The sequence below is a fragment of the Ziziphus jujuba genome, chromosome 1 (genome assembly GCF_031755915.1).
Source record: "Ziziphus jujuba cultivar Dongzao chromosome 1, ASM3175591v1".
Lineage (NCBI taxonomy): Eukaryota > Viridiplantae > Streptophyta > Magnoliopsida > Rosales > Rhamnaceae > Ziziphus > Ziziphus jujuba.
The window spans coordinates 9,383,965-9,405,698 of record NC_083379.1 but is presented as its reverse complement, the minus strand read 5'-3'; the positions used below and the strand labels follow the sequence as shown (position 1 = coordinate 9,405,698).

Genomic DNA, 21,734 nt, shown 5'->3' with positions numbered 1-21,734 from the left:
ACAATTGAGAGTACTTCGAATCAACTTAAGTGATGATACTGAAATCTTGGAAAACGAGCTAAACGTCCTAGCTCATCCTGAAAACCTCAAGGTTCTAGCTATTGGTGCTGGCAATTATAAAAGTAACACTTCAGAGATTTTGAAGAAGATGGATCGGATAATTCCTCCTCCAGCCTTGTAGGAGCTTTATCTTTGGAATTACCATCGCACAACTCTGCCATTATGGGTTTGTCCCTCTCGACTTGCTAGATTGCAATATCTTTCCATTGAAAATGGTGATCTTATCAAATTAACCCCAGAGATTGAGGATGACAATCATCACACTGCTTGGAACATCGAGGGTCTGTGCTTGAAGTACTTGGCTCGATTGGATGTGAACTGGACAGACTTGCAAAAAATATGCCTGTACTATGCTACATGGACGTTAGTCATTGCTACAAACTAAAAGGTTTCCTTATTCTGTCAAGTCTAAAGTTGTTTTGGAGAAAAAATCAGGATCTTGGCAAAAAAATTAAGATTAAAGAAGGCCATAATGTCCATGTAGTCCTTTAATTGTGTGATGTCACAATTAATATTATTTGCTTTCTATGCATTGATGATGTTGTTGTAATATGTGTGGTGTGTGGATATTTTTATGCTTTATTCTATTGGCCTTATTCTGTAATATTGGTGTTGGTGTATCTTGTGTATAATTGAAATAACTTTAACTATAATTTTGTTGATTCCATAGCAATTTTATTAAAGTTAAGAAGTTTGCGAGGGATATCTTCCACTCTATGCCTTTTCACTTCCATTGGATGAAGGAACAAAATCTTGTCACAACACTCAAAACTTCAAACACTGATATTAGTTGAGTGTTATAGACATGGAATTGATGCTATAAACTATGCTAAAATTTATTCTCAATACATAATTTATAAAATTTTGAATAATCATATCAATGAACTAATAATAATAAAAGTAACATTTAAATATTTAATTAAATAAAATCTCAATTCGAAGTAGATAATAAAATACAAGAAAATTCATGTTAAAATCTCAAATTAAAATAAATAATAAAGACATGAATAAGTGCATTTCCAAACATTAGTTTAAAATGAATAATAAAATTTTGATAAATTACATCTTAAAACATTAAAATAAAATAAATTATAAAGACCTGATTTAATACATTTCAAATCTAAATATATTTAAAACATTTTTGTTTTGAAGATTTTGTCGAGAAAATAATATGATGCACCACACTATATGTTAGTGGTGCGAGATGGTACCCAGTGTCTTCAACACCATTCTAACGGGAAGGTTAAAGAGAGAAACCCGCAAACAGTAGCTTTGGTGTTCCAACAACACTGATGCTATCAACAGTCATCCTGACTATGGAAGGAGGATAGCTGATGCTTACTATACATCATACCTGCCTAGCCTCAGGTCCATGACTCCCATAGGAAGACTCTATATACTTGCACACTAACAATCACAACTTATATAATACAGAAAACAAGTGCTATATGATACATATAAAATCATAAAATTGTAAATCGCATAAATATCACCGAGTTTATTACATCCTTTTAAATCCATTAAAATTCACTCTTTCTTTAAATCATCGCCATAGATCCATCAATTTGAATCCATTAATTTTATCACAATAAAACCAAATCCACAAATATTTAAATGCATAAATCCATTTTTAAGCATAATAATTTAAAACAATTATTTTCTCAAATGCTTAAATCTAGTGTTTGAATCAAAAATATCATGAAAACCACATAAAATTCATATATAATTAAATTCATATAAACACAATTATTATGCATAAAAAAATCAACAATAAATTTAACAAAATTAAAACAATAATTCTTTAAAACCTCAAAAATACATATTGCAGTAATACATATCTTAAAATTTATCATAAACTGGCAATATAAATTTAAATGGAAATTCTCTTAAATATTAAACAGATATTATTATTCATAATTTCAAACAACATAAAATATATATTTTGCAATCGGCCCAAAATAGCTTTTGAAGGAGGATCACCCACTTCAAGTTCCTGAATCAATCAAGAACCTCCATGGGATCGATCTCACGAATCACATGCATACTTAAAATATCAATATTACACCAAACTGATTAAAATAATATTTTACTTGGATATATTACACATAGGTATCCAGGGGAGCTCACACAAAACGTTGGCCAAAATATGCAAATGATATACCAAAACAAAGCTTATAACACGAGGATTACGGATTGTGTCTTACCTCCCGGAGATTAGACTTGTGGTGGCCAGAATCTATCCAGGAAGGATTCCAAGTAGACATGCTCAAATCTCTCAATTTGTTAAGAATTGGAGACAAAAGGCCTCGGATTTGATTTTAGGCAAGTCAAATTAATGGGAAATGGTAGGTGGGATCGTCGGAAACTTGCCAGAACCAAGTTTTATTGCGAGGTGCCATGGTCATTACCGACAGTGCATTCGATGGCCATTGGCTGTGAAAATTAGTGGGGAGGTAGATTAGAGGGTGGGTAACTTGGTGGGACTAACAGTGTCAAAAATGGGTGGCCAAATTGAAAGAAATCAGCCAACGAAGCTGACAACACCGTTACCAGAAATTGCTCCGATTTGGGCTTGTCATCAACAATCTGACCATGATTCTTGGCCAGTCAGTTGATTTCAAGGTGGGTCACACAGTGGTCAAGCACATATGGGTTGGTGGTGGTTGGAAATAGGTAAACGGTAGTTGGTTGGTTCTCTCTCATCTTCCTATCTCCTCTTTCTCTTTCCTCTCTCTCACCTTCACCTCACATGTCCCACAAATTAAAAAATCATCGATGGGTGCCACTATGCAACCACGAATTGGTTAAATAAGTGACATGTGACACAATGTCGGTGGATACTGTGCACATGTTTTCCACATGCATACAGTTGTGGACATGATAATACAAGCTTAGAAAAGTCTTGCAGGTCCTTAACTTTTTAACTAAGTCCCCAAATCAAGCATGCTACTAATCGATGAACTCATATTGGTGAGTACTTGATAACCATACATAAGTAAAAACAAAATTTTACAACAACAAAAGGTCAAACACGGCACCACTCGAACAGTTCGAACTGCAATTTGTTTTACTCATATATTTCAAAATGTAGCTCCGTTTTCAACGGTCAATGCAAAATTCTATCTGGAACAAAATGTCAAAACGGACCCCACTTGGTCAACGGCGGTCAAACTCTGTCAATGCAAGAAAAATTCTGGTAGGACCCCACTTGGTCAAAGGCGGTCAAACTCAGTCAATGCAAGAAAAATTCTAATATACTCCGGGATGGGGTGTTACACATAATCTTAAGGAGATTTCCTTTTCTATCCATAAATTCCAACAGTCGAAAAGAGTGAAAAACCTCTTCAGAGCTACAATGTGATTTGGCAGTTCTACCTACATCCAAGCGGTTGACAAATGTTTGGTTATGAAGCCATAAGATGTAGAACAAAAATTCTTTACACTTCAAGTCACAAATTTACACATACTCAATTATATAGATATGAAATTGAAACTATAAACAGTGAGAAAATTCAATTACCAATCTCCATAGCTTTGATAAATCTTGAGTAGCATTTTTGAAGATAAAAAGAAGATATTGAAAGGATGGTGAATTGTAGAAAGTGATAATAAATGACAGCATGCATTAAAAGGTTTAATAAGAAACATAAATGATCAAGAAAGCATGTCATACATGGTAATTGTACATTTCTATGAGATAGGTTTAAATTCAAATCACAAGCGATTGGATTCAAATTATTTTACAATAGCACAATACACAATTTACTTGCTAACATACACTCACAATACAAGCAAGAGCACCAAATGGACCTCACTTCACTTGTTTCTATCTGTGATTACTTCAACTTTGGTCTCACTTGCTTTCTTCACACTTACTATCTTTTTAAACTTTCACATAAACATTCTTTATTTTTTACACTCTCAGTACAATTTCACACTTTCTAACATGAAATTTAGTACACCAACAAGCACAATCAACAACAGTGTGCTTTCATTGCACATTAATCACCAGAAAAAGCTAGGCATGCCGAAGCTCTACAACACCATCATCTTCATGTAGAGATTTTATACAATTTTGGCAAAGATTCTGGGTGGAGTCAGGCTTCCAAATATCATCAATAGTTTTCTCACCTGTCAGAACACTCACAACTTCAGACATTGTGGGCTTGAAACTGGTGGATATATTGATGCACCTCACAGCTAACTTTAGAATTGTTATGGCTTCTTTTTCATCATACCCCAAAAAATTTTTATCGACCATCTCACGGAGCCTTCCTTGTGAATTTGCGACAACAACCTGCAGCAATATTTATCTAATGCTATCAGCTTGTACAGAGATTGAAAATAAAATTCTCTTGCACTTTTTTCATGCATATACTATATGAATTACCTAGACAAAATTAAGGCTTAATAAGTGCATAAATAGGATACACATGCTTAAATTTGACAAGAAAAGGGAAAGGCACAAGTCTGCTTTGTTTGCTTACCTCATCTACAAGATACTCTAACTCATCCTTGTTCAATTTTTGTTCCGCATTTCTCCTCCCACAAAGAATTTCGAGTATAACCACCCCATAACCATAAACATCATATTTATATGATATGGTTCCGTACATAAGGTACTCAAGAGCCACATACTCGCTGTATCATTAAGAAGCATCTTTCAAAATCAACATCAAATATTATTAGAGCATACATTGTTTGTAACACCCCGTCCCGAACCATGTCGGAATTTTTGCACGTTGACCGAGGTTGACTGTTGACCGTTGACCGATAGGGTCAAAAGTTGACTTTTTGATCCCGTTGGAATTCTAGGTTGACTGAGGTACCGTTACGAAGTACACGTTGGCACGAGTTCGTAGACTGGTAGCACGTTGAAAACGGAGCTATGGTTTGAAAGTTATGAGCAAAACAATTTGGGGTCCAAATTGTCCAAGGGGTGCCGGAGTTGACTTTTTATTCACGCAAGGTTGAGCTTTGACTCATGCATGGTTGTGAAGTGCTCGTCGATACAAGTCCGTAGACTAGCGGCACGTCCGATTTGGACATGTGGTTTGAAAGTTCTGGACCTGTAGAGTTTTTCAAATACTGTATTATTTTAATATTATTTTTACACGCATAACGATGTGCCACGTGTGACTTAATGAAGGTGATCATGTGTCACCATGGTGAAATGCCACATGTCAACCATGTGTAAAAATCAAATTATTTTTATTATTATTTTAAATAATAATATCATTATTTAATTATTTAATTATTTTTATATTCCTTTTTCTTTTTCTTTTTCTTTTCCTTTTTCTTTTTCCTTTCTTTTTCTTTTTCTTTTCTTTTCCCCACGTGGGAAAAAACGCCACAAGGCCCGATCCTGTTCCTCTCCTTCTTCTTCTTCTTCTTCTTTCTTTCTTTCTTTCTTTCTTTCTTTCTTTCTTTCTCTCCCGTCCGTCTCTCTCTCTCCCATGTTTTTAAATTCCGGCCACCCATACAGTACACGCGCCGGCCAGTGAGGAGCGGAGGGAGGAGGCTAGCTCAGCTGCCAATTTTTACGGTCACCGGCCGCCGGACGCGCGCCGATCAGGCCGGAGAAGCCGCCGGCCGGTAAAATTTCTCTCTCCTCTTTTCTTGTGTTTTCCGGCCAGCCCAGTCCAAATTAAGCCTCCTCTCTCCCTATTTTGGGTCCTCTGAGTTCAAAAATGGCCTCCAATCTCAAAAATTCGAAGCGGTGTGCGAGATACGAGGGATTGAAAACCGGCCGAAACTTTCCGGCCAAATTCCAGCCACCTCCGGCGGAATTGGGGTCGATGGAGACCGGTAATACGCTCCTCGTTCCACAAGCCTCGATTCGGTATATCATTCGCCTATTTTGGTTAAAGTTTGTGTTTGATCCCCCGGGTACCAGGTATTATTTACCCGAATAAAATATTAATTTATTTGACTGTCTATGAATTTTGTTCTAGGAGCACCGGTGAGTCGTGAAATTGATCCCGTAGTGGATCGTGGGTTAATTGCGTGCTCCAGGTGAGTGACCCACCTTCAAATTAATTTTGGGGAATTTAATTGGTGAATATATTATGTGTGATTTAAATATTTGGAATTTAATTTCTATGTGCCAAATATTTATTTGAATTATTGTGGAATTATTTGTGAATTTATCGGATTTAAGAAATGTGCATTTCACCAATTTATGCCATGTGAAATTATTTTATGGTTTTGCGAATTTTGAAATTCTTGTGGTTTTAATATTAAATTAGGCATGATTTGATTTTCAAATATTTCAAAGAAAATATTTGGTTATGTTGGTGATTTCAATTTTTATAAAATATGCCCATGGAATATTATGAGATTTGATTATGATATTTCGAGAAATTATTTATGCTTGGAAAAATGTGGATATTTGAATTGATGGATTTGGGAGTTGGTGGATTTGAAAATCATGGAATTTATGGTATTGATTATAAAGAAATTATGGAGAATTTCCCGGTTCAAGCGGATGGACTATACCCGCTGTGTTTATGCAAAATGTGAAATTTGTTTTATAATTTAAATTTGTGGATTTTATGATTTTTAGATGCACCGTGCACGTACTGGTGTTCTGATTATATGTGATATGGATATTGTGCACACGGATATGATTAGCGCGTAGGTGGGTGTGAGTAGCGCGCAGGTGATATTATGAGGGTGTCCTGTGGTTGCCATCGGATGAGGGTGGCCACCTCCCATGGCCGGGACACCAGGTTAGCAGCGGCGCAGTGGGACGCCACGCGACAATATGCTGGTTTCTTTCTATAACCTCCTGACTGGCGGTACCTCGGGACGCTGGGTACTGTTGGCGCCACTGGTATATAGTGGGTGCATCAAATGATTTTTCAGAACTGTGTTTTAAAAAAAATAAAATGTTTGGAAACTGTATTGGAATTAAAAATATAATTATTACTATTCTGGTATTTATTTGATGTCTTGGTTTTCGGGGATTACGAACAAGGGTTTTGTGAAAAGGTTTTAAAAGGGAAACTTTTCCAACTGAGAGAATTGTAAGGGTTTTGAGAGAAATTATTATTTCCAATTAATTATTATTTATATACTTATTACCGTGGTATTATATTGTACAGTAGATAGGGTCACTCACTGAGATGATTAGCATCTCACACTCTTAAATTCCGTTCCTCTAGGTACCAGGTTGTCGGTGTTCATTCGGAGCGGACTCGATCTTCCTCGCTGTTTTACTTCGTGAAGTACCCTGTTCTTCTTTTATTGCAGTTGTAATATTTCTTTCACTCTTGTTGTATTTATCTTGCACTGGATTACTGTTTTTATTTTGAAGTGCTGCAATTTGTGGAATCAATTTGTAGTATCGTGGGAGGAATAAGGGGATGTTTATAGAAGTGTGTTTTCAGTGCAGGTAGTTGTGGTAAGTAAATCCCTTAGGGGAGGCTCTGTCGGATTTTCCATTGGAGGGTCCGGTAGGGTTTCCCTGGGATCAGGGCTTGTCTAAGGTTCCGGGGAAGGAATTCTGGACGGGTCCTGACATTGTTACTCTCAATGCAACCTTTTATTTTAGAATCATACTCCTGTCTCATTTTATAATATGTAATTAAAAGCAATTTTATTGAAAAACTAAGATAAAATAGAAAATGTGTCATGGCCTACTACTTTATTAGTTTACTTACCTTGATGCTTCTTCTTTCATGCCCTTATTAAATTGATTATCTTGGTAATCCTCTGCATAGAGGACTGAATTCCCAAAATCTGATATTTTAGACTTTAGGCCTCCATCAAGAAGGATATTTGTCAGGACCCGTCCAGAATTCCTTCCCCGGAACCCTAGACAAGCCCTGATCCCAAGGAAATACCACCAAACCCTCCAACGGAAAATCCGACAGCACCTCCCCTAAGGGATTTACTTACCAAAAATTTACCTGCGCTGAAAACACACTTCTAAAAACATCCCCTTATTCCTCCCACAGTACTACAAGTTGGTTCCACAAATTTCAGCACTTCAAAATAAAAATACAGTAATCCAGTGCAATATAAATACATAAGTGTCCAATACAGTATACAGAGCTTTATGAAGTATTACAAGATATAGAATACAGCAAGAGTGAAAGAAATATTACAACTGCAGTAAAAGAAGAACAAGGTACCGCACGAACTAATACAGCGAGGAAGATCAAGTCCGCTCCAAATGAACACCGACAACCTGGTACCTAGAGGAACGGAATTTAAGAGTGTGAGATGCTAATCATCTCAGTGAGCGACCCTATCTACTATATAATATAATACCACGGTAATAGGTATATAAATAATAATTATTTGGAAATAATATTTTCTCTCAAAACCCTTACAATTCTCTCAGTTGGAAAGGTTCCCCTTTTAAAACATTTTCACAAAACCCTTTATTCATATTCCTCGAAAACCAAGACATCAAATAAATATCAGAAACAGTAATAATAAATTTTAATTCCAATAAAGCTTTAAAACATTTTATTTTTAAAACACAGTTCCGAAAATCAGTTGATGCACCCACTATATACCAGTGGCGCCAACAGTACCCAGCGTCCCGAGGTACCGCCAGACAGGAGGTTATAGAAAGAAACCGGCATACGGTCGCGTGGCGTCCCACTGCGCCGCTGCTAACCTGGTGTCCCGGCCATGGAGGGGTGGCCACCCACATCCAATAGCAACCACAGGACACCTCATAATATCAACCGCGCGCTACTCACACCCACCTGCGCGCTAATCATATCCGTGTGCACAATATCCATATCACATATACCATATCACATATAATCAGAACACCAGTACGTGCACGGTGCATCTAAAAATCATAAAATCCACAAATTTAAATTATAAAACAATTTCACATTTTTCATAATCATAGCGGGCATAATCCATCCGCTTGAACCGGGGAAATTCTCCACAATTTCTTTATAATCAATACCATAAATTCCATCATTTTCAAATCCACCAACCCCCAAATCCATCAATTCAAATATCCATATTTTTCCAAGCATAAATAATTTCTCGAAATATCATAATCAAATCTCATAATATTCCATGGGCATATTTTATAAAAATTGAAATCACCAACATAACCAAATATTTTCTTTGAAATATTTGAAAATCAAATCATGCCCAATTTAACATTAAAACCACCCGAATTTCAAAATTCGCAAAACCATAAAATAATTTCACATGGCATAAATTGGTGAAATGCACATTTCTTAAATCCGATAAATTCACAAATAATTCCACAATAAATCAAATAAATATTTGGCACATAGAAATTAAATTCCAAATATTTAAATCACACATAATATATTCACCAAGTAAATTTCCCAAAATTAATTTGAAGGTGGGTCACTCACCTGGAGCACGCAATTAAACCACGATCCATTATAGGATCAATTCCATGACTCACCCGTGCTCCTAGAACAAAATTCACAGACAGTCAAATAAATTAATATTTTAATCGGGTAAATAATACCCGGTACCCGGGGGATCAAACACAAACTTTAACCAAATTAGGCGAATGATATACCGAATCGAAGCTTGAGCGACGAGGATTACCAATCCGGTCTCCATTGAACCCAATTCCGCCGGAGGTGGTCGGAATTTGGTCGGGAAGCTTCGGCCGGTTTTGATCTTGAGGGATCTTTCCAACGGTGGGGATTTTGGGCAAAATAACCCCGGAAATGGACTCAGAGGGGTCGAAAATAGTGGAATAGAGGTATGGGACGGGCTGGGTTGGTCAGAAACGGCGAGAATCGCCGGAACAATTCCACCTCGCCGCCGCGACTTCGCCGCGGCTGGCAGGGAAATTTGGTGGCCGAGGTCGCAAGGTGGAGGGCTTGGACGGTGGCCGGCGCATGTACTGTATGGGTGGCCGGAAAAAGTGTAGCAAGGAGAGAGAGAGGGACGACCGGTGGGAGAAAAAACTGTGTTTTTTGTGTTTTGGTGCTCGGGAAAGAAGAAGGAAAAAAAGGAAAAAAGAAAAGAAAAAGAAAAAAAGAAAAGAAATGGTGTTTTCCCACGTGGGGAAAAGAAAAGAGAAAGAAAAAGAAAAAGGAAAATAAAACAAATAAATTCAAATTAATTAAATAAAAAATATTATTATTTAAAATAATAATAAAAATAATTTGATTTTACACATGGTTGACATGTGGCATTTCACCATGGTGACACATGGTCACCTTCAGTAAGTCACACATGGCACATCGTTACGCGTTTTAAAAATAATATTAAAATAATACGGTATTTGAAAAACTCTACAGGTCCATAACTTTCAAACCACATGTCCAAATCGGACGTGCCGCCAGTCTACGGACTCGTATCGACGAACACTACACAACCATGCATGAGTCAAAGCTCAACCTTGCATGAATAAAAAGTCAACTCCGGTACCCCTTGGACAGTTTGGACCTCAACTTGTTTTGCTCATAACTTTCACTACCAGTCTACGAACTCGTGCCAACGTGTACTTCGTAACAGTACCTCAGTCAACCTAGAATTCCAACCGGAACAAAAAGTCAACTTTTGACCCCTTCGGTCAACGGTCAACGGTCAATCTCGATCAACGTGCACGGATTCCGGTGCGATTTGGGACGGGGTGTTACAATATTCGTAGGTTTAATACCCCTATGAACCATCTTCAAACTAGGTCCTCTTGGATGCTCTTCATGTAGGTACTTCAAACCCTTCGCTATTCCAAGGCATATATTAAATCTAGCTTCCCAGTCTAATGTGATCTTGGATTTTGATTCTGCAAATTATTAAGTCACTACTTCAATTCCCATATAATTACTTTGAGGGAAAAATAAATAGAGCCATCATTTAACCTTAACCTATGACACTTTGATCATCAGTTTTGGTATCCTACAAAAAATACATACATATATCTATATGTATATATCATCCAGAAAAAAATATTTTCAGAATCATTCAGGACAATATCACACATCGTGTTCAAGATGATTCTGGGTAGAATTCTCTCCAGTGAAAGAATGACCATATGTGTATATATTATGTTATAAGTCATGTAATTTGGAACAGGATTTTTTTTTTTTTTTTTTGAAATAGAATAAAACACTTTTGAGTAACTGCAATTTTGTATATTTTAATCAAAAAATCCATAGAAAATGAGACACTTAATTAATTCATCTCTAGATAATAAACTCTTATATGATTTCTCTTTCTTTTCTTTTTTTTCTTTTTTTTCTTTTTTGTGTGTTTTGTGTGTGTGTGTGTGTTAGTATTTGAAGCAAAACGCTAGAGATATGATAGCAAGTATAGAAAATGAATACCACCGAGCAAGACATCTTGAAGGGATCTGTTTGCCATATATTCGTATATGAGCAAATACATGTCCTTTCCAACATAGACATCAAATAGTCGAACCAGATTCTCATGTGCCAATTTTTGTAACCTATTATAAAATTCACTTTTCGTTTTGTTGATCCCTTCAATCGAATTAATGAAAATCCTTTTCACAGCTACATTATATTCTGGCGTCAGTTGAGCCTGCATCCATTCAATTGACAAATTATTATTTATATTTTATAAAAAAAAAAACAAATTAATATTTGTATTTTATATCCAAGTTAACCTTTACTCAATAGATAAGGATATGAAAATTGAAGGTGGTTCCATGAACCAAAATAGTTGACAAAAACAATCTATGACAATTTATTTTGGACATTGAATGGGTCCATCTAGCAATGTGCAAATAATATAAGAAGTTACATTTATATATATATATATATATATATATAGATATATTTTGGGAAAGAAATTATGAAAAATTATGACCATGGATGATTCATGCATCGTTAGGTGTGCTGCAGACACGATAGTATTAATTAGACAAGAGTTTTTCTCAAATACATTGGTAGGTAGAAACTGCCCTTTAAAAACTTACCCTATAAACTGTCCCGGAGCCCCCTTTACCAAGCCCCCTTTGCCAATCTCCATTTCTTTGCTGAATTTTCCAGTCGCATCTTTTAACTGTTTGAGGGTGACAGGCTTCTCTTGACCTACATTTATTTCTGTTCCATAAAAAATAAAAAAAAATAAAAAATTAAAGAAAGTATAAAATGATATTTAAACGTATATATAATAAACTGATTGTTTGTTATCCTATATGCATAATGTTGTAGTTTATCTTACCGTGAAGCTCTTCTTTTCGAAACCCGCCCATTGCCCAAGCCAAAGCCAACAAAAGCAGCGCAGCAAATACTATTGAAGCCAATGTAATCATTGAAATTTCTAAAGGAGACAGCTTCTTACGTTTGATTTTGAACTCTGATTAATGTTAGAAAAAAAAAATAATTAATGTTAGATTTTCTCAGGTTCTTAATTAAAATAATTTTAAAAAAAAGTGTTAGAGCTTCTATCTGTACAATCAAAATTTCTCGTATGCTCAATAATATTCACCGAAAGGAACATAAACATTAATTTAGTAAGACATTTTACCAGGAGTTACAGTGATGGCCGAAATAAGAGGCCCACTAGAACGAGTTCGATGATTCCCACTAGAAGAAGATAAATCCACCGTGGACCCTTTTCCAGCCCAGTGCAAGTGGATCTCCAACACACCATTATCAGCAACATTTGCTGTGAGATTTGTTTTTACTATGATTTTATTTAGACCTCCTGCGCTCTCTTTGATGTTGAAATCTGTTAATTGCCTCTCACCCTATAATAATTTACAAGAAGTTCTAATAAGTTCCTCAAAAATTGAAATTGGCAAATTTTGCCAATATTAGAGTAAAAAAAAAAAAAAAAAATTGGTTATTTACCTGTACATCAACATGGAAAATCCTTTTCATTGAACTGCTATGCTCTTCATCTTCAGCATAAACAATTTCAGCAAAATGAAGTGTCTTCAGCATAAACAATTTCAGCAAAATGAAGTGTGACATTGTATCCACCTTTACGCAAACAACCCCATAATACTTTAGGGAGGTCGGAGAGAGGCGAGCCTTTTCATATAGAGGTGCGTCAGCTACTGAAATTCCACATTTCCCTCTTTTGATATAATCACTGGAATTCAAAGATGTTGACAAAAAGCCTCCAGAATTGCTATAAGCCCAGTTTCCTTTTGGGCTTATAAAAAATTGTGATGTTTCATTATCATTGATGCCCATTAATAAATGTTCCCTCACCACCACAATTAATGAACAATGAATATTCTGGAGATCCAAGAAGCCCATTCTTTCGTAATCCGAAATTTTAATTTAAATAATGAAAACTTAAAATTGAAACATTCATCATTAGATTAGCAATGCACATATGTTTTAAAAATAAATTAACATACTCATGTGTTTCCCTTTAGGACACCCTTTCCCTTTCATCTGATTCCAAAAATTAGTCCTGGAATTTTGACCATCAAATTGTTAAGAAATCATTTACCAAAAAAGAAAAAAAATTTGTGCGAATTTCTCCTAGTTATTTAGCACAACAGAGCAAACAATAACCTACATATTTGGCAGAATGGGTTGATTACAGCAATTAAAAAGGTTCCTGCAAAAACGAGGATTAAGTAATAAGTTTCATAGCTGAACTTCAATCTACCCTATTTACAGCAATTAAATTTACCAATGATATCGTGTGTGTGTGTACATATATATATGTATAGAGAGAGAGAGAGAGGAGAAAGAGAGAAATTTGAGAAATCAGTGTTAATCCTTGCAGATTTTCGGAATTTTTTCTCAGTAATTTGGAGTCGAACTTCGAAAAGTTATTATTGGAAAGATCTCTGAGATATATAAATACGTGGACATGTAATGACATTAGTTCCCATATTACTAGGACATGAGAGAATAAACGATCCCTTACAACATGTAGAGGGTCATATGCTGATGCTTTCAATAATTTCAGCATTCTAAAACAAATTATGAAATTTAATTATATGCCATTATGACTGAATTATGCTATTCACCATGTACTGTGATATTGTCATGGTTCATGTTGATAGTAGGCTCAATACTGGCCTCATCTCACTATCTATTTTTGCTATTGTTATGGTAATATCTCATTTAAGAACATCAATAAAGAACTAAAATAAATTAAGTAAAAAAAAATATAAATTGTTCTTTAAAATGAAATAAAAGTTTATCATTACTCAAACTATAATGGAATATAAAAAAGGGGGGAGAATTGTGAAATCCCATATCAGTTGAAAAGGAGAACGAAGCACGCCTTATAAAGTGGTGTGGATACCTTTTTCTTACGACGTGTTTTGACATAACCGTGCAGGCTGGGCCCAAAGAGGACAATATCGCATGCAGATGGTCTGAACTGTTACATTTATGTTACATTTATGATTTCCCTTACATCTAGGTTAAGTTTAAATCATTGGTCAAAAGTTCTGGAATATCACCAGTTAAGCTGTTGAAACTCAAATCTCTACAGGATAAAATTATGTAAAGCATACATTATTAATATAGAAATTTGACGAAGAGATGTTTCCGTTAAATTAATGCTTGACATTATTAATAAAGCGAAACAGTATTTTATAGACCTCATATTAAATGGATAATAAATATAATAACTTACAAATGTTTTAATGATGACACATTAAAAAGGTATCTAGGAATTGCACCCGTGATCTCGCAGTTTCTCATTACCGTGTAGAAACCAGATGAGGTTGTGGGGGTCAAATATCATAATGTATATACGATAGTTCCTCGTAGTAGATATTTCCAAACTATAGTGAAAAGGCCTAACAAAAACACAAAAATGTCACAGAAGAATATTTTTTTCTCAAACAAACAATTCCTTTTTCTAAGTAAAAGAATGTAACAATTGTTTTTTTTTTTTTTAATAAAAAAAATATACACATCCCAAAGTGCAATGAACCAGTAATTTGGATTAAAAGAAAGGTCTTTTTTCTTTATCATTTTTTATTATCTCTTTTACTTTACTTCATACACAGTAAAGTTTTTTTGATATTTTTAAGTACCGGAAAAAATATAAAGCCATTATGAGTTTTACTTTTTTTTTTTTTTTGTGGTCCTTTTTAAACACTTTTTCATTCTTCAAGCGACTTGTCTTTTTTATTCTTTGAAGAAAATATTTTTATTAGCATGAAAAATATAATTTATTGCAATAAAAACTATTCAATGCAAGTTTATCAACATCTATTAAAAATTTTTATATTATTTTAAATAAAAATCTATAAAAGTCTATAGGATTTTTTTTATAATTTTGTATACTCAATAAAAATCAATAAAAGTCTGTGATCTTACTAAAAGTCATTTACTTAAAATAAAATGAAAAATCTTTTAAAATTCATATTAAATACACCCCTGATTCTTTAAAATTGTTCAAAATTCTCAATATTTATATAAACGTTTTTTTTTTTTTGGGTCATAAATAGATAATGGTTTTTTTGTCATAAAGGGATAAATGCTTGCTAACAAATATTTTTCATGCAACACATAGTATAATAATTAATTAATTTACCTACAGATTAGTTATGTCGGATAGCTTTGAAACCGGTGGGAATTGGAAAGAAGAGTACAGCACATCACTTATCATCCTGTAAAAAATAGAACAAATAACCAGGTGCTTGATTTCTAATATTTATTTTTTTTATATTAAATTTTATTTTTTTAAAAGATTTTACTTTAATTACGTATAATTGGTTTGGCCTTTAAATAACAGTTAGACTTCTCATATAATTACAGGATTAAAAAAAAAAGAAAAAAATTGGGTATAACATTGCTGCAATGTTAAAGAAAACGTACATCAAATTGATAATTGTTCCAAACTATATTAAGTCTTGGGATTCCACCCAAAAAGTTCAACCGATTATACTCTTTAGACTTTCCAAACTTAGCCAATGAAAGACTAGGTTAGTATACTTTAACACAAAGTCGAAAACTATTTGTAAAATGAATTTCATTTGATAAACTTTTTTTCTTTACGTCACTATAAATAAGTACTGTCGTTGCCATCCATCATTCATGTATGTTTGATTACTTAAATAGAATGGAAAAACTGAAAACCAAAATATAAAGTGTCACCTGTTGCTTTGATTTTAACTTAATTCTACATAATTTTTTTATTTAATGACATATCAAATAACTATAACTTTGAAAAAAAAAGAAAAAAACATAAAAATAGATCGTAAAACCATTTCAAACTATTTTTTAATTTTTTTGGTGTTTTTTTAATCTCCTATGCTTTAAATTTGTAGTAAAATTGAAGTGTTTAAAAGACTTTAACTAACACTAATAATTATCATTTGAAATAAATAAATTACATAAAATTAAGTATAAAAAATCAAAAACCAATGTTTTACCAAATAACACCTAAAATGTTACAAAACAATTTTTTTTTCTTTCTTTCTTTTTTTATATTTTTATTGTCAATAGTTACCAAACAAGTTATAGATAGCATTTTATCCACAAAAAAGAAAATGAAAAGAAAAAGTTATTATAGCATGAATACAAACTTACAGATCACCGAGACCTGACAAATTAAATATTTCTGGAGGTATCCTGCCCGAAAAGTCATTTCCGTAGAGCAAGCTGTATGCATGATAAGTGTAAAAAAATATATTTAGCTAAATTACTGTCATTTAAAAAAAAAATCAATTTTATATCATAAAAGTTTCTCTTTCTTTTTAATCATTAGATTATTCAAATTCACAACTTCACATACAAAAGAGAATGTAGGCATTGTTATTAGATTGTTTCTGTAAAGAAACATATCACAAAAGTTTATAACCAATTTTAATTAACAAGTTAATTAATTAATTAACCATATAAGAAAACTTATAGAGTGCTGATAGAAGTCTAATTCGTAATGAAGTCGGGGAAATGACCAGACAACGAATTCCCAAATATTGAACTGCATTGACCAATCAAGCTTTCTTAAATGTTAAATTTAATTAAGCTGGATTATATGTGAATTAACTGTGGAAAAGCAAATTAACTTACAATCTTTGGAGGCCCGAAAGTTTGCCATAACTCTTTGGCAAAGGACCGGTGAAATTATTGGATTGCAACCGGCTGAAGTCACATATTCAAATTTATATATAAACATATCCTACTTATCACTCTCAATTTTGGTACTTTGGTATTTTTAACAAAAAAAAAATATTTTTTTCTAAATTATATTTACTGAATTAAATATGGTTTTATGGACATATACTTACAGGGATGATAGTGAAGTCAAATTTCCAAGTGTCGCTAGAAGAGAATATGACAGTCCAGACCACCCGCATGCGATATTGTTCTCTTTGGACTTAGAGAAGAGAATCCTCTTACAACCTAGCATTCAAGGTTTTAAAAGGCCTCGCTAGGAAAAGGTATCCACATCCACTTATATGGAGTGTTTCGTTTCCCTTTTCAACCGATGTGGAACTTCAAAATCCCCCCCTTGGGGTCCAGCATTCTCGCTGGCACACCAATCCGGGTCTAACTCTAATACCATCTGTGACAGTCCAGACCACCGGCATGCAATATTGTCCTTTTTGGGTCTGGAAAATCCTCTTACAATCTAACCCTCAAGGTTTTAAAAGGTGTCACAAGAAAAAGGTATCCATATCCATTTATATGAAGTGTTTTATTTCCCTTTCTAACCGATGTGGGACTTCACAAGAACCATTGAGGTTATTCTCACCCAACTCCCTTCCATAATGACAATATTGATCTTGTGAGAATGATTTAAAATTGCAAAATTTATCACTTGAACTACTGGTACTGCATATATGTGTGATTGGAAATGCTTACCTGACTGATTTTGAGATACAAAATGTCAACCAAGTTCATTGACTGAGCATTTTTATTTATTTATTTATTTTATTTATGTTCATATTTTCCAATTAAGATTATACGTATGAATTTTGTTATTTATCGATAATAAATATTAATGGAACATTGCTTATATGATTAATTGATAGTATTTAATATGCAATAATTATTTATTTCAGAAAATTAAATTGAAAAAGTAAATTATAATCATTTAACTTATCAAAAGGCATATTAATCCCATTGATAACTATTACGTGACATGATAGCATTTTATATATGTATAAACTTACAGGGATGTACGGAACTTCAAAGTCCCGAGACTTGCCGGTATGCCTCCACTCAACCGATTGTATGATAAACCACTGAATGTGTGAAATAAACATATTTAATTAACATTCTTAATATAATTTTTTATTTCATTTTCATTTTAATTATAAAGAAGTTAAGTAGTTATTTTTTTATGACGTATCTTTTGTTATTTTTCTTTTATGGTTTTCAACTACTTTAATTTTTAAAATTGTAACAAAAGTAAAACTTATTTATTTATTTTTGTCTTAAGGAGTGTGTCTAGTTTATAACTTTGCCAGCAATTTATTGTTTATTACCAAAGCAGTGAAGATTAAATTTTTCTTTGAAAGAAATTTATAGAAAAACAAAAAAAAAAAAAAAGAAAATTTAACCCATAATTTGGTAGATAATCTAACTTGGACTACAATATAGCAAAATACAAATGTTGTGTTTTTGTATATGCTTGTATTTCACACACTATAAGTTTAAAAATAAGTAAACATTGTCATATGATATAATGCCCCTCAAAAAAAAAATTCCAACATTAACAACTCCTTAGAAAAATTTCCTAGGTCCACTACTATGCTCATATCAGGTCAAACTGAAGGCTTCATTATTAGCAACTAAATCACTTCAAGAACTGGAATTTAAAATTTTATTATTGATCAAATATGAGTTTAGTAATATCCTAAAATTCTACTTAGGCAAAATAAATCTTGTGGAACCTAGATGACCATAAATAAATTTTTAAATCTCAACTCTTAAATAGATTCAAGAGTTAAAAATGAAGTTTCGATGATGAAACCATCTGTTGATTTGATAAAAACCTAGTTTTATGTATATATATATATATATATATATATAAATAATCAAACTCAAATCAGGTTTTTTAATAGGGAGTTTCTAGTTGCACTACCATTTGAACTCAATACAGTTCTATTATTAATTTACATTTTTATCCCCATTTAAATTTACTATTAAGGATATTTGTTAACTAAATGTATTTAAATAATTTCTTTATACAATCTCATTCTTCTTCTCAAACATATATCTATCTTATACTCTATTAAAAATTAAAAATTAAAGTTACAGAGACAACAATTATTCACAAAGTAGAGAAGCTCAAAAATATGAAAAAGTAAGATATATTTATTTTTTTGTTTATTTTTTTTATTTTGTGATGATTATTTTAGTTTGGATTTTTTTTTTGTACCGATTACAAACGACCAGTTCGAATATATTAAAATTCGTCTTTTATTTGAAAGTTTAAAACTGAACATTTTTTAATTATTCAGAACAATCCATCCGAATATTATTGAAATATTTAGTTTTTATCTATCGAACATTTTATGTAAGTACAAATATTAAATATCGTACATTATGAAACATGCCCCCTTTTTTTTTTGTTTAATCGGCGATGGTTTACCAACGACCATGAAGTTATATTTGATCTGGTATATTAAAATTCATCTTTTATTTAGAAGTTTAAAACCGAACTTTTTAATAGTTCAGAAGTGTCCATCCGAACAACATTATATTGTTTAGCTTTTATCTATTGAACGAAGAAGAAGATAGGACCAATAAAGATGATGAACAACAATTCAAGATTGATATTTTTCTAATCAAACTCTGCTACAACTTTATCTGCTAATCATGCACTCCATTTTGCTCAAAACCAAAAAAACTTAAATGATAAACAGAGAGACTGAGAATGAAAGAGAATTTTTTGCTTTTTTCTAATGGTTTTGGAAGAAAAGAAACAAGAAAGGGATTAAAATAATAATAAAACCATTTTTGTCTTGTTTTGAATTAATGAGATAGTAAAATATTAATAAAACTTTTTTTTATCTTGAAAAGAGTAATTGTTTTGAAAATTGAGATCGTCAATCCCAGTCACCATTACTGTATTTGTTGATTTTTTCTTTCAAATAAACAATCGGGTGGATAAAAAAAGTGAAAAAAAAAAAAAAACAATCCTAGTTCATAATGAGAAAGAAGAAAAAATGAGTATTTTAAGTAAGAGATGGTATAAAGTTATTTTAGAATTGTAAAAAGAAATTTTATTTATAAAAGATATATAATTTTGGGATGGTATGAATTAAGGATATTTTAGGGATAAATAATATTGTATTAAATAATTTTACATTTTTTATATATTAATGTAGCAATGTATAAAGAATGAAATTGTAAAAAGTAATTTTGGAATTGTAAAAAAAACCATTCTTTTTAATATTAGGACTAATATCAAGACTTCGTTTTTCAACCATTGGATTGCATAATATTTAAAATTATATTTATTAATAATCGAATTCCAACAAAGTTCACATTCTTTAAATAAAATTTTCGTATGTTATCTAAATTCTTATTTGATCATTTTTTAAATTTTAAATTTTAACTTTTAATGTAATCAAGCTAATAAAAAAAGTTTGATATGAATCTAACTTATATATATATATATATACACCTGTAAATTATAAGGAAAGAGATAGCTAGCTAGTCTATCAAAACTTACATGGAAAAGGTTGAGCAGAGAGAATCAACAGCGCCCAAGCTTTCATTCCTGAAGTTGGAAGATTATAGATGTTGGGAAAATCAATAAGCAATTTTATTTTAAAAATAGTCGAAAAAATTGGGAAAAAGAAGTTTAAGAAAGGAAACATGTTCCGAAAGTAAAACTGGCCTAACCCTGTGGTAATATGCTAATCAAATTATAAATCCCTTTATGATCCCCGATTTCTTATATTTTTGTCAATTTAGTCCAATCATTTTATTTTATTTTATGCTTGATGCTTAAGATAAAATTAGTGATGCATATTGTGAAAAAGTAAAATTAAATTAAACAAAATAATTTCTAAACATAGTAGTATGAGTTACTTTCGTGATATTTATTTACGAAATTTTTTTCATCATACTTATTTATTAAAATATATGATTGGACTTATTTAACAAAAAAGTAATAGTTGAGGGGGAGTTGTGAAGGCTTTTATAATATAAAGGGCAAATTACCCACAAAAAAAAAAAAATTATTACGTTTCACAAGTATAAAAATGTAGTTATCCTTAAAAAAATATTATTTATCACTATTGATGATTACCACTAATAATTCTACATGTCCACAAGATAATTTATTTATCAAAAAAATCTTAAATGCACCCAATCCATTATTTGCATAACACCATAGCTCCACGATGATGATTATTAACAGTGATAAATACTAATATTCTTTTAAAAATTAAGGTTAGAAATACCTTACCACCCATTAGTTTGGACAAAGTTCATTTAGTTTTACTACCAAAAAAAAAAATAATAACAAAAAGGTTCATTTCAAGGTTTCTAAATATATATATATATATATATATATTGTATTTGATATCCTCAAAGTCCTAAAAGTTATTTATTTGTAACGAAATCATTAAATATTAATGGTTCAATGAATGTTTGCTAAATTAATAATCTCTTTTAAACAATAAAAAATTTCCCTGACTCGGTACTTGGACCAATGTAGTAAATTAATAACCTCGCTAATTGCTTAAAATAATAATTCTTGACCTAATAAATATATAAATTAATATTACTTATGTATACAATAAATAAATAACACATAAAAATTCATAATAAATAATACTAAGG

General features: G+C 32.2%; 1 protein-coding gene across 1 annotated transcript; it reads right to left on the bottom strand.

Annotated features, from left to right (window-relative positions):
• Positions 1-4,078: 4,078 nt before the first annotated feature.
• Positions 4,079-13,265, bottom strand: LOC132804154 (probable LRR receptor-like serine/threonine-protein kinase At1g53430). Its single transcript, XM_060818162.1, has 6 exons — positions 12,852-13,265; positions 12,526-12,748; positions 12,220-12,354; positions 11,972-12,098; positions 4,548-4,701; positions 4,079-4,357 (listed from the first exon to the last, which is right to left on the bottom strand). Exons 1-6 carry the CDS (start codon positions 13,263-13,265, stop codon positions 4,079-4,081), a joined length of 1,332 nt encoding a protein of 443 aa, XP_060674145.1.
• Positions 13,266-21,734: the final 8,469 nt, after the last annotated feature.

Excerpts from the sequence above, each read along its gene's own strand:
- LOC132804154 (XM_060818162.1), bottom strand. The coding sequence starts at position 13,265 with ATGGGCTTCTTGGATCTCCAGAATATTCATTGTTCATTAATTGTGGTG. Across the intron at positions 12,749-12,851 it reads TTTTCCATGTTGATGTACAG|GGTGAGAGGCAATTAACAGA; the intron begins GTAAATAACCAA and ends AAATTATTATAG. Across the intron at positions 12,355-12,525 it reads GGCCATCACTGTAACTCCTG|AGTTCAAAATCAAACGTAAG; the intron begins GTAAAATGTCTT and ends AACATTAATCAG.